Source organism: Dioscorea cayenensis, chromosome 7, assembly GCF_009730915.1.
Source record: "Dioscorea cayenensis subsp. rotundata cultivar TDr96_F1 chromosome 7, TDr96_F1_v2_PseudoChromosome.rev07_lg8_w22 25.fasta, whole genome shotgun sequence".
Lineage (NCBI taxonomy): Eukaryota > Viridiplantae > Streptophyta > Magnoliopsida > Dioscoreales > Dioscoreaceae > Dioscorea > Dioscorea cayenensis.
Window position 1 is genome coordinate 25927636 of NC_052477.1, and position 14085 is coordinate 25941720.

At 40.0% G+C, this 14085-nt stretch overlaps 1 protein-coding gene across 1 annotated transcript; it reads left to right on the plus strand.

Moving 5' to 3' along the window:
* Positions 1 to 4968: 4968 nt before the first annotated feature.
* Positions 4969 to 5743, plus strand: LOC120265247 (NDR1/HIN1-like protein 13). Its single transcript, XM_039273128.1, has one exon. The coding sequence runs from the start codon at positions 4985 to 4987 to the stop codon at positions 5741 to 5743; it is 759 nt and encodes a 252-aa protein (XP_039129062.1). The 5' UTR covers positions 4969 to 4984.
* The last annotated feature ends 8342 nt before the right edge of the window (positions 5744 to 14085 follow it).

Sequence of the window (14085 nt, forward strand, 5' to 3'; positions counted from 1 at the left end):
AGGATTCTAGCCGGGGGTGCCGAGTGAGCGGATATGCGGGGCATGGTGTCACGCATTGCCGAGGGCTCGCTAGGCAGCGCGCGTGGCGTGATGCGCGTGGCCGAGGAATCTCGATCAATGGGCGGGTGATCGTGTGATCACGGTCTGGAGGCCGAGAATTGGCTAAGTGTGGGCCAATTAGCCGGATCAGCGTAAGCACGGGCGGTACGGTCGATCAAGGGACATGTACGGTCGGTCAGCTGATCGGGTGGGCGGAGCGGAGCTCTTAGCCCAGCCGTGGGCAGGATAGCATATGCGCGCATGGGCGCGTTACCGAGGGCCTTTACCGAGAGGAATGCGCTGCGTGAGTGCGCTGCGTGGCGGTGCGCGTTACCGAGGACCGGATGAGCGCACCGGCAAGGGATGACCGGGAGAGGGCTGGTTGGATGATCAGTGCCATTGGTTGACACTGTAGCACGATCCAGGTGTGTACAATGAACAGTGTTGTGTTTCTTGGCACTGTAGCACTGTAGCACTGTAGCGTTTGTGCTTGTGTTGATGTGACAGCCGACTCATCCTCAGCCTCTTGTTGAGGTCCGGTTGATCTCAACCTCTCATAGGTTTTCTCTATAAATATGGCTCATTCCCTTGAAGAGGAGTAAGGGGAAAAAGGGAGAGATAGAACTCTTGTGAGCTTTCCTCTTGGTTGGGCTGGTTCCTCTTCATCTCGGGTGGGATGGAGATCTTGGCTTTGCTATCCATGTTCATGGTGTAATCTTGGTTTCTAACATTGAGAGTTTATGTTTTTCTCTCTAATATCCTTGTTTGTGTGCATGGTTGCTTGTATCTTGTTCGTTGTAGCTCATCCTTGGCCGTAGGCTGGCTCGGCGCCTTGGTGGCGTGACGAGCGCCGCGCGGTGATCGTTGGTGCGATCGGGAAGGCCGTGACAAGTGGTATCAGAGCTATTGAGCTCGTTACCGTGCAAGATCGGTGCTGGGAGTAGCGGACTGCTGCCAGACAAGCAACTTCAAACAAGAAGAGTTTCTCTAGATGGCTGGAGGGACTAAGGAGAGGCTGGATCGTTTGGAGGAGATGCAAGCGCGGGTCGACAGTGTGCTGGGAAGCTTCGCCGAGGAAGCAGCACCCTCTAAGCCTGTTTGTGCTAGGTTGGTGGACTTAGACATTCATGGGCTGGAGATGAGACGTTCCGTGGAGGCACTAGCTTTGAAGGTCCAATCTCTCTCGGACGAGCTGAGGGCGTTGAAGGATGCGAGGACTCTCGGTGGAGTAGGGGAGCGAGGTACGGTTATCAAGTTCCCTGAACCTTCATCATTCAACGGAGCTCGAGAAGCCAAGGAACTGGAGAATTTCCTATGGGATATGAATCAATATCTCATAGCTGCAAAAATCCCGGAGAATGAACAAGTAGCCTTGGTGGGCATGTACTTGTCCGGGGATGCCAAGTTATGGTGGAGGAGTCGCCAGATCGATGATGCTCGAGTGGGACGGAAGACTTTCAGTTCATGGGAGGAGTTGAAGAAGGAGCTGCGGGATCAGTTTCTTCCTTGCAACACCGCGTGGGTTGCAAGAGTCGCCCTAAAGGAGTTAAGGCAAACGGGGACCGTCCGGGAGTATGTGAAGGAGTTCACATCCTTGATGCTCGACATCACCGATATGTCCAAGGAAGATCAATTGTTCAACTTCCTTAGTGGACTGGAACCATGGGCCCAAACCGAATTACAGCGGCAAGGTGTGAAGGACTTGCCGACCGCCATCGCACGTGCGGAAGCGTTGGTGGATTATCGTGATGACCCTGCTGATAAAGGGAAATCTCGATTGTGGAAGCCCGATGTAAGGAGGGACTTCCCCCGCGAGCCGGCTGGTGTCAAGGCTCGTGATACAAAAGCTCGGGAAGCATCCGTCGAGACAAAACAGGAGGGCTCGACGAGGCCGGGGTGTTTCATCTGTGATGGTCCGCATCGGGCAAGGGAGTGTCCGAAGAGGGGGAACCTGGCTGCACTTCTCCTTGCGGAGGCAAGTGAGGATGAGTCAGATGTTTGTTTGTCTCCTCTGCAGCTGCGGGAGATGTAGTTGTTGCGGAGCCGGAGGATGGCGCTTGGCTGCTTGTGATGCTAGGCGGAGTCCGAAGAGGCATCCAAGTGCTTTTGGGGTCGAGTCTTTTGTATGCCCAAAAGGGATGTGATTATTCTCTTTTGGATGTGTCAAAGGAGGTGTGTATTCTCTTTTGTATGTTTGGCACTATGTATGTGAACATGTAAACCATGAGGGCAGTCACCTCTTCATTGTATGTTTGTGCTTGTAAGCAAGAGGGTTAGGTGATCCTTTTGTAGGCAAGACAACGAGTTGGAGGCAAGGGGCTTGTGAGGCAGGAGCAAGAGGGTATCGCTTGGCCGTCGAGAAAGGCGAAGCATAGGTCGCTTGACTAGTCGACCAAGAGCGGTATGTTTGGCGAGGAAGGGGACGGGAAGCGGCGCAGTTGCTTGGCCAAGAGCAAGTTGAGAGACTTTGTTGTCTGTTACAATGAAGACAAGCAGGGCGGGTGGACCGTGGTGGTATCAGGGCGTGAGGTGAAACGGGGCTTGGGGCAGCTCCTCATGTCAAGGTGCCAAATTTGTCATCTGTTATGGATGGCGATGTCCCAAAAGGAAGGTCTGAAGTTCGACTTTGGCCGAGAGGCGAGGGATGGGGTTGAATTTTCGACATGCGGGAAATCGGACATGTATGCTACTTTGGCCGTGTGAGGTTAGCAACCAGACTTGCATTCTGTTCGACGAGGACGTCGAACTTTCTCTAGTGGGGGAGGTTTGTAAGGGTTCTACCTTACACGCTCGGCATAGGGTGGTCCCTGGCCGAGGGAGATGGCTAATAAAGCCAAGGTTGGCCAAATTCCAAGTCCAAATAGGCGTTGTCCGTCCGATCATCCGATGCGCGGGTTAAGTCTGCGCATGGCCGAGGATTCTAGCCGGGGGTGCCGAGTGAGCGGATATGCGGGGCATGGTGTCACGCATTGCCGAGGGCTCGCTAGGCAGCGCGCGTGGCCGAGGAATCTCGATCAATGGGCGGGTGATCGTGTGATCACGGTCTGGAGGCCGAGAATTGGCTAAGTGTGGGCCAATTAGCCGGATCAGCGTAAGCACGGGCGGTACGGTCGATCAAGGGACATGTACGGTCGGTCAGCTGATCGGGTGGGCGGAGCGGAGCTCTTAGCCCAGCTGCGGCGAGATAGCATATGCGCGCGCATGGGCGCGTACGAGGGCCTTTACCGAGAGGAATGCGGCGTGCAGTGCTGGCGCGTGGCGGGCTGGCGTTACGGGGACCGGATGTGCGCACCGCAAGGGATGACCGGGAGAGGGGCTGGTTGGATGATCGGTGCCATTGGTTGACACCGTAGCACCCGATCCGTGTGTACAATGAAACGATGTTGTGTTTCTTGGCACTCGTAGCATCGTAGCAATCGTAGCGTTTGTGCTTGTGTTGATGTGACGACCCGACTCATCCTCAGCCTCTTGTTGAGGTCCGGTTGATCTCAACCTCTCATAGGTTTTCTCTATAAATATGGCTCATTCCCTTGAAGAGGAGTAAGGGGAAAAAGGGAGAGATGAACTCTTGAGAGCTTTCCTCTTGGTTGGGCTGGTTCCTCTTCATCTCGGGTGGGATGGAGATCTTGGCTTTGCTATCCATGTTCATGGTGTAATCTTGGTTTCTAACATTGAGAGTTTATGTTTTTCTCTAATATCCTTGTTTGTATGCATGGTTGCTTGTATCTTGTTCGTTGTAGCTCATCCTTGGCAGTAGGGTCGGCTCGGCGCCTTGGTGGCGTGACGAGCGCCGCGCGGTGATCGTTGGTGCGATCGGGAAGGCCGTGACACCAAGCATCATGCCATACTCTAATTCGGGATAATTGGATTTTTTTTTTTTTTTTTACACTTTGCCTTTTGTCCCTTTACCAATTAGTTTTAGTTCCATTGTTGTCAAATCTCCTATCACTTACGAGAATCAGTTTAAAGCCGAGATTCCTAAGAAATCAATGGTTCAAAAATATATATATCAATTTCTAAATTGAAAAAAAAGTATAATTTGAAGTTTTAATTATTGTTTAACATACAATAATAATTTTTTTTTTTTTTGAAAAGGTGGATAAACCACTTCTATTAAAAAGAAAACCGAAACAGACCCCAATACACGGAACAACAACCAGAACCACAAGAAGTGGAAACAAAAGACAAAACAACAGAAGACCAGACTAACAAAGAAAGAAACAACAACAAGCAGGCCGCCACAACGCGCCTGCAGAGAGACATGATGACTACTCCGTGATCTGAATCTGATTCTCCTCAGAAGGAACGGCTCTTCCTGTCTCGTTAGTGGGACAGACACCTCCTGCCTCCTCCACCTGGTTGCCAGCAAACTCCAAACAACGGTGGATGGCTTCACAGGGTTCCCTCAATTTCTCTCTATGGCCCTCCGAAGCTGTAGAGAACCAAGATAAAAGCATACGATCAATTTTCCTTGTTAGGACATGCGCAAGCAGACAATTAGCATTAAAAATGCAATCATTTCTAGCAATCCAGATATTCCACACAATTGCTTTGACCACTAAGTCCCCCATGTCTCTATAAGCCGGTCTCACACCGGACCTCCAGCCCCCCCACACCAAAGACATAGAAGCGGGCGGCTCAGGGAGCTGCAGAACATACAATAATAATCAAATAAAAACTATATATATATATATATATATAACAAAATCTTACCTCCAGATACACAGCGTTTGATGCACAAATCTCAAGACAAAATCCACGGCCACAATTCCATACCAACTCCTTTCCAAGGATTCCACCGAACCACACTCCTTTGTCCTTCTCCCTCATTCCCTCTTCCCTCTATAAAATCCCCATCCAAAACAACCATTTTCCATCTTCTCTCACTCCAGCTAGGGTTTCATCCATCTTCTCGCCGGAGCTCCTCCTCCTCCTCCTCCTCGCCATGGCGGACCGCATCCACCCGGAGCCCCCATCTGGCTATGCACCTCCTCCTCCTCCTCCGCCCCCACATTCCAAACCCCCGGAGAAGAAGTCTCGCCCCCGATCCGGCACGTACGTGATCCAGATCCCCAAGGACCAGATCTATCGTATCCCACCGCCGGAGAACGCCACACTCTACGAATACTACACCCGCCGCCCCACCTCCCACCGCCGCCGCTCTATCATCCTCACCTCCATCCTCTCCATCCTCTTCCTCCTCTCCATCCTCACCGCCATTACCGGCCTCTTCTACCTCTTCCTCCGCCCCAGGCTCCCTTCACTCTCCGCCGATCGCCTCACCTTTATCAACATCACCTCCACCGAGATCGACGCCATTCTCCGAGCATCCAACCAGAACGACAAGATCGGCTTCCGCTATCTCCCCGGTGGATCCCTCTCCATCTCCTACTCCGGCGTCCCCCTCGCTCGCTCTCCGTGGCCGGAGTTCAAGCAGGTCCCCGGCAACATAACGGTGTTAGACACGGCGTTAGCTGGGGACGGCTTCCGGCCAACGGATCCCATCCAGAAGGCTTTGGAGGCGGAGCTCCGGCAAGGCGAGGTGTTGTTAGGGATGAAGATGACGGCGCCGGTGAGGTTCTTCGCCGCCTCGTTGACGACGTGGACCTTCACCGTTAGGGTTTGGTGTGACGTCGTCGTTGATCGGCTAACGGCGGACGCGAGGATCATCTCCCAAGAGTGTAACTCTGCATTGGATTTCTGATTTTTTTTTTCTGAATTTTAAATTATAAGTTATTATAACATAAAAATAGATATTTCAATGTGTTTTATTGACTGTTAATTAATTACTTAAGTATATTATTATGGTTATCATAAAACATTAATATTTATGTATTGCAATTTTCGTAATTTATCGCTAATTGTAAACTCACCAAAATGGGATAATTCTTGTTTTTTAATGTTGTTGATGAAGATCTTAATTATTGGAATTTTATTATGAAAAATCTATCTGGTGTATTAATTTCTTGCATGACCTATATAATTAAGATATGAAAATTAATATTAATTAAAAAATATTTTTAAATTCAAATTATGCTGCAATAATCAGTGTTTCATAATGTAAATCATTATCACATGGATTCATTTAAAGTGTTGTTAAAAATATTATTGATGCTTGATTGAAGAAATTAGAGGATAAATAGTCTGTTATTTTAATTTTAAGTTGAGAAATATTATTGGTATAGACATCACAACTAATTAAACCTTCCAATCTCCACCTTCTCATTTAGATGATTACTTGATTTGAATAGTAACAGTTATACTTATCATTTGAAATTTTAGATTGCTTAAATTGTCAGAGAATTTAAGAGTGTATGACACAAATCATTTTTATTATATTGATAATATGGGAATGTCTATATTTTACTTGGATATCATAATAAACTAATTTCTAGGTTATTCCCTTATATCAATATAAAAAAAAAATACTCCCTCTGATGTTTTTTATACATAGATTTAAAAAATCGATTAAGGTTATTTAATAATTTTAAATTTATAAATAATTGTATCAACTTTCCAAAATCACCTTCATTAAAAATCCATTAATATTTTATTAGGTTTTATCTATATATTATTATTTTTTATTCACCCTCTCAAAATAATGTTTTAAGATTCCAAAAAAATATTTTTACTTTCATTATTTATTGTTATTAGAAAGTATAAAAGTACATTAGATAAAATAAATTCAAAAAAATATTTAAACACTTCACAAATTTTTCTAATTAAATGGTGATATAAAAAGAAATAAAAATACTTCCAAAAGAGGACATAAAAATAGAACCGGAGAAAACACTACTAACCCATGAGAAAATTATGATCTAAAATAATTAACTTAAATACAAATCTAAATGAATCTTATTCTGAAGTTAATCTAAATAAAGTTTAAATTAACATAAATTACATTTGCATGGCATCACTCACCAAGGCTGAATTCTAATAAACACACACACACACATATATATATATATATATTTAATGATATATATATAATATATTAAATAAATCATGAATTCTGCATGGAGTGGAAAGCCATGCTGCATACATTTGTCTTGAAATCTAAGGATTGAGTTGCTCTTGATAAAGACTTCCAAAAGCAAAGACCAGCCCTGTTCAAGATTATTTTGCTGGAAATCTTGGGAAACATCGTCTTTATACTTATTATCATGTCATTTGGCCTTTTCTGTTTGCTTCTATATATATAGTTTGATGGTACTGATTATTACTTCAAATTTATAATTTATAATTATGTTCACTTAACTTGTTCTGTGTTGGCAGGACATCTGTGGAGTGTCTGCAATTCATTTGATAATTTTACAACTCTCTTATTTTATTGATTTGATTCTTAAATGTCATGTTTATGATTTCCATCAATCTCCAAATGACATCAATATATATATATATATATATGTTTGCAGAAATAGGTTCCTTCATGCTAAATACCACCATTGCACTAGCAACTTAAATCTCCAGAAGTAGCATCAAATGTTTGCTAACAGACATAAGCTTTTTGACCCCTTTTTGGTGTCTTGTGTTTGATATGAAGCTCACTTGTTTATTCATCCGACCGATTTATTTTTATATTGATATAAATTATATATATATAAATATAATGAATGAGAAATACCGGATTCACTGATCTTATATTTGAGAGAAAAATAAAATATTACCTCTTCTATTGTAGTGCTAGTAAATCTTTTCCTTCTTTTGGATTTTATAAATTTTATTGTAGTGAGCTTGTTTATCATGATATGTTTACTTGACTCATTTAAAGATTTTAATATGATTTAAGTAATAAAGTATAAACTGAAAATTTTCGGAGTAATTTTCAATCTGCAAAAACGGAAATCACTTGGCTATGTTTTCAAAGTTGACTTTGCTAAAGCCTTTGACTCTCTTGATTAGAATTTCCTTCTTGATGTCCTTGCTGCTAGAGGTTTTGGACCTAGATGGCTATCTTGGATTCACACTATTCTCTGTTCTGCAAAGACCCAATTCATCATCAATGGTACTACCCAGGAGTATATCCGATGTAGAAGAGGATTGCGACAAGGTGATCCTCTTTCACCTCTTCTATTTGCTTTGGCTGCTGATGTCTTGAGCGCTATGTTCTTTCATGCTCTTAGATCCAAAGTACTCGTGGGAGTTCCTTTGAACCAATTTGATAGCATCTGCCACCTTCAATATGCTGATGACCTGTTAATTTTCTCTGCCGGGGGTCAAGATGATCTCCGAATCATCAAGCTTATTCTTTATGTTTTTGAAGGTTCCTCTGGCCTGTCAATTAATTTCTCAAAGAGCTGTTTGTATTCGACAAATTATGGTTTCCAACCACATTCCTCAACTGCCAGAATCCTTAACTGCTCTAGAAATTGTTTACCCATCACCTATTTAGGGGTCCCCCTTTCTGGAAAAAGGCCAAGACGCCTAGACTGGGATAAACTCATTGGAGCGGTGCGCTCTAGACTCACCCCTTGGAAAGCAAATTACTTATCCCTAGGTGGTCGTTTAACTCTTATTAATTCAGTGCTCTCAACTGTTCCAGTCTACTGGATGTCAGTATTCAAACTACCCGCCTGGGTGATCAAAGATATTGATCAAATCCGTAGAGATTTCTTATGGAAAGGACCTGATTTGGGTTCCAAAGGTATTAGGTTGGTTGCTTGGAATAGGATCACTAGACCCAAAGACATGGGTGGCTGGGGAATTCTCAATCTTCGTGATTTTAATATAGCCTTGCTTGGGAAATGGTGGTGGAAACTATCTTGCAACCCAAATTGTGGCTGGGCCAAAATCATATACATCAACTACCTAAACAGAAGCCCAACTGGAGTTTTGTCTTATACTCCACCCAGAAACAAATCTTTCTTCTGGGCGGGTGTTATTCCCGCTCTTTTACCTTTTCGGTCTTGCATAAAATTAAACCAGGACGATTCTCCTAACTGGGTTTTGGAAAAAAATGGGAAGTTCACTGTCAAATCCTTTTACAAATTCCTTATTGACGGTGGATTGCGTAGTCCACTCTACTCGCATTTCTGGAAAACTCGTAGTCCTAGCAAAATAACTATTTTCTGCTGGCTTGCTGGAGAGGATAAAATTCTCACTCTTACAAATCTTTTCAAAAGAAGGTGCAACTTTCAAAACACCTCTGATACTTGTGTTTTATGCCACAATGCCTCAGAGGACCTTGATTATCTTTTTCTTAATTGCACCTTCTCAAACCGAATCTGGGCATTTTTTTCTTCAACTCTTTGACCCAATCTTCCCTCCACAATCTATCCCCTCGCTCTGGACTACCTAGTTACCATCCATTAATCTTCAACTCCGATGCATCTGGGATTTCATCTCCCGAGCGATCTTATGGAATATTTGGATTGAACGGAATACCCGTATTTTTCAACTTAATGCTTTACCGTTCTACACTATTATTTTTAAATCTGCTAACATGCTACTCTCTTGATTTTCTTTAGCTTCTGACCGTAACCAGCAATCTCTCTCCGAGGCATCCCTACGAATCAAGCGCTCTCTCAATTTCCTTAGTGCCAGAGTCTCCACTCATTCTGGCGATCAAGATCCAGATGTAGCACAGGAGTAGTCCCTACACCTATCTGACTGGACAGGCCTGATGATCCAGACTGTGTTTTTCGTTTGTCCAGCTTTTATCTTTGCCTTTTCCTCGTTTTCTCGTACGTTGTTGTTATGTTGTACTTAGTTTTGTTCCTCACCTCCGGTGAGAGGGACCGTTTCTACTCGTATCTTTTTACTATTTCAATAAAAGTCGTGGTTTATCCACATTTTTCAAAAATTTTCGAGTCAATCATCATAAATTTTTCGTCTAAACTTTTGGCACTCTTGGCTAGTATTTTATGTTGAATAATTCCTCTAATAGTCTCCTTTGTGTCATAATGAATTGGCTTGATTTGGGCATTAAACTCCTACTCATTAAATTATTTTTCATAATAATTATACTATAAAATGGGATTCATAATAATTTCATTCATATTTTTAACTAGTTCCAAAAACTTAGTTGATCTTGGACATTTAGATAAAAGTGGGAGAAATTTTGTGAGTTAGGATAATTTTGAGAATTTTGAGGATATTGATAATTTTGTATTTTTTATAAAAAGAAAAATTACTAAAAATTTTAAAAATTATTTGAAAAATTTGGAGTTTGGCAGAATGGGGAGAAAAATATAGGTTTTGTTTGAGAATGTGGGGCTAATTGATTAAAATATTGTAATTTTTTTAATTAATTCTCAAATTACGTATTTCCGTAATTATTTACGGAAATCCTCATTTTATATTTTTTTTATTATTTTTTTTAAAATTAACGGTCTCACTGTATTTTTTTAATATTTAAATTTTATTTTTTTAAAAAAAAACATCGGGCCCCATTATTTTTTTAATATTAAGTTTTTATTTTTTAAAAAAATTGTGGTTCCCTAGGAATGGGGGTGGGGCGGGGAATCCCGGTTCCCCGCGGGTCCCCGCCCCGACGGGGCGAGGATTCCCCGAAACGTCCCCTGCAGGCGGGAGGCGGGGAAAAAGTCCTCCCCGCCTAGCGGGGCGGGGCGGGTGCGGGGAATGGTCTCCCGCCCCGCGGGGATCCCCGCCCCGCTCCCCGCGGGGAACCCCGTGGGGATTCCCCAAAAAAATATATTATATATTTTTAATATATTTATTAAAGATTATTTTCAACATTAACATAATATTATATATATATATAATCAATAAATATTTATTTGTTAATATTTTTTTAGTTATTATTATGGAACTCATAATTATTTCATACAACTTATTAACTATTTAAATTTATATATTTCATTAAAAACATATTTATTTAATAAAAATCTTAAATTATTTTTAATAAAATTATTGTATAATATATCTACAAAAATTAAAAATTCAACCTTCTAATTTTCAAATTTCTAATATTCATAAAAAAACTAATTATTTATTTAATTTAAATGAATTGGATAATTAGGTAATTGTAATTTATCTAGATTTTTTTATTCAAATATCCATGTGTTACTACATATAAGCATTATATTTTTATTCAAATATCCATTTGTCTCAGATTTTTCATCATACATTATATTTTTTTATTTTTAATTGTATATAACATCTTTTAGACGTAGTAATATAAATATATTAAAAAAATATTATAGTTATTTATAAAAAAATTTTTATATTAATGTTTTTAGGGCGAGGGCGGGGATCCCCATGAGGGGAGTGAGCGGGGAGGATTTTTTTCCTCCCCAGTGAAATTTTAACCGGGAATCCCCGCCCCGTGGAGAGCGGGGATGGGGACGGGGATCCCATTCCCCGCCCCACCCCCATTCCTATGGTTCTCGGTAGTTTTTTAAATTAAAAAATTTTACATCTGAGACCTTATAATTTTCATTAATTTTTCTTATAACTTATTTTTTCTCACTTCTATTATGTTATTTCTACTTTCACTACAAGCAACCGTAGTGGAAGCTTGTTCTTTTTTTCAAGAGTCTTTGCCGTTCTTGGTCGGTGTTCCTCTCGACCAAGGTTGTCACCTTTGTTCAGTATGACAAAAATATGAATTTTGCTAGATTTAATTTAAAAAATAAAATAACTTTGCAAGAAAATAAAAAACCTACAATGAAAAAAAAATGTAAAGAAGAGCTTCTCTCTATATTGATATTTTTTTTTTCTTATAGAAATATTTGTGTGTTTTAGAAAAGTAACTTGGAGGGTTTATATAGGCCTCCACCTAACAAATGGATGTCTAAGATCAATTTCATCCAATGGCTCTTATGAATGGGGTAGGTGCTACATGCCACCAATAATTCATCCCAACAACCCCTTATTATGAAAAAATATTAAAATTATTTATGTAAATTATTAACAATCGGTTACAATTAGTGAAATTAGAAATAACATAGTAGAAGTGAGAAAAAAAATAAGTTTTAAGAAAAATTAATGAAAATTATAAGGCCTCGGATGTAAAATTTTTTTAATTTTAAAACTACCGGGACCTGTAGTTTTTTAAAAAAATAAAAAGTTAATATTAAAAAATAATGGGGCACTCTTTTTTTAAAAAAAAATAAAATTTTAATATTAAAAAAAATACAGTGGGACCGTTAATTTAAAAAAATAATAAAAATAAAAAATATAAAATACGCATTTCTATAAACAATTACGGAAATGAGCAATTTAAGAAATAATTAAAAAAATTATAATATTTTAATCAATTAGCCAGAATGTGGGTGCATATATATATATAGAGATAAAACGTTTAAAAAAAAAAAAGAATTCTAACGTGGACAAACAGAGAGAAATGGGTGAGTTTGGTTTTAAGAAAGTGTCTTTTTGCGTTTGTTTGAGAAAAGAATAATTCTCTGCGTCACAGCTTGTATAATGTGGAAACTTACTTTGCTGGTTTTAAAGAATTTCGAACATATCATAAGAAACCACAACATTGACTTGAATTTTTAAGAATCTAATTTTTAAAAAAGTAAAAAATAAACTTCCATATAATGCTCAGAGTTTCTATAATAACCCATGTCATGTCATATACAAGTGATCACTTTAACATTGAATTTAAAGATGCGTTTGGTTAACTGTAATTGAAAAAACAGTAGATTTCATATTACAATGTAATTGTAAATCCTGTAATTGAAAATGCAGTGAAGTAACAAATCCAGTGTTTGTTTGGATGTAGCTGGAATGTAGGATTTTAGAATTTTATGTTTGGATGTAGCTGGAATCAGTTTTCTCCATCTCTCTCTTGCTCTTGTATGTGCAAAATGAGATGCATAAAGCTTGTAATAATTAATATGTGTGTCGAGAATGTAACTAGAACATAATGAGATGAATAAAGTTTGTAATAATTAATATGTGTGTGTCCAGAATGTAACTAAGAACATAATGAGATGAATAAAGCTTGTAATAAATAATATGTGTGTGTCCAAAATGTAACTAGAACAATGAAACATCACAGTCTGCAGGTATTCTTCTCTCAATTAAAATTTAATATGTGTGTCCAGAATGAGCCCAAATCTTTGAAAGAAATCTAAATCCATTCCCCCCACGAATTACTATTGTCAGTATATATTAAAGAACCATGACAACTTAAAACCAATCTACCTTGAAGAAATCACAACCATAACATGACATATATACATGAACAAAACCAACTTGACAATGATCATACACCATCTATGCAAATCCCGACATCATTCCAACCCACACCATTCAAAATGCAGACTAGAAAAGTCCAATCATATGAAACACAAAGCATACAAGCTAAATTTAAAATACACAACCTCTCAAGTATTAAGGAGACAAAATTATTTGACCAATAATTAAGAGAGTAACAAGGAGATTCAAACCTTCTGTTTAGTAGAATAAATTAGAATGAACAAAATTTAAAGCCTGATGTTATATATATGTGTCTGTGTTGGGTTTTAGAGATCATGGTTGTTTGTGTGTATCATTGATCCCTATCTTCAAGCAAAATGCACAATCAATAAAGTAGAACTTTTAAGAAAGATTTAACATGAAAAGCCTGATTTCCTCAGCCTACAATGATATGAACTCTAGTTATTGTTCCTGATTTCCTCAGCCTAGAATGAGAATGTTTTTCAGAACTATTTTGATATCTTTCTATCAAAAGAGAAAGAAGTCACCTTGCTTTTTCTTGATGTTGTGGTTCCGGCGACAAGACAAGATGGTGAATTGACAAAAGAAGAGCAAGGCGAGGGGGCAGGGCGGTGTTCACTGCCCAGATCTTAACGATGAAGGCCGACAAGGGGGCGGCGTTCTCTGTGCAGATCTATTGGATGAAGGTTGGCGAGGGGCAGCGTTCACTGCCCAGATACGTTTGATGAAGACTATCTCTCTGAAGAAGAAGAACTGTGCTAGATCTAGAATTTGGGCTATTTATGCTTTTCAAATCCTTGTATTCAGTATTACCTTAGATTTCAAGGTAATCCAAAACACATCTGACTGTGGATTTAGGGTTATTTAGAATTACACTTGGATTTGCAAATACCCAAAACAAACACCATGTTTTTA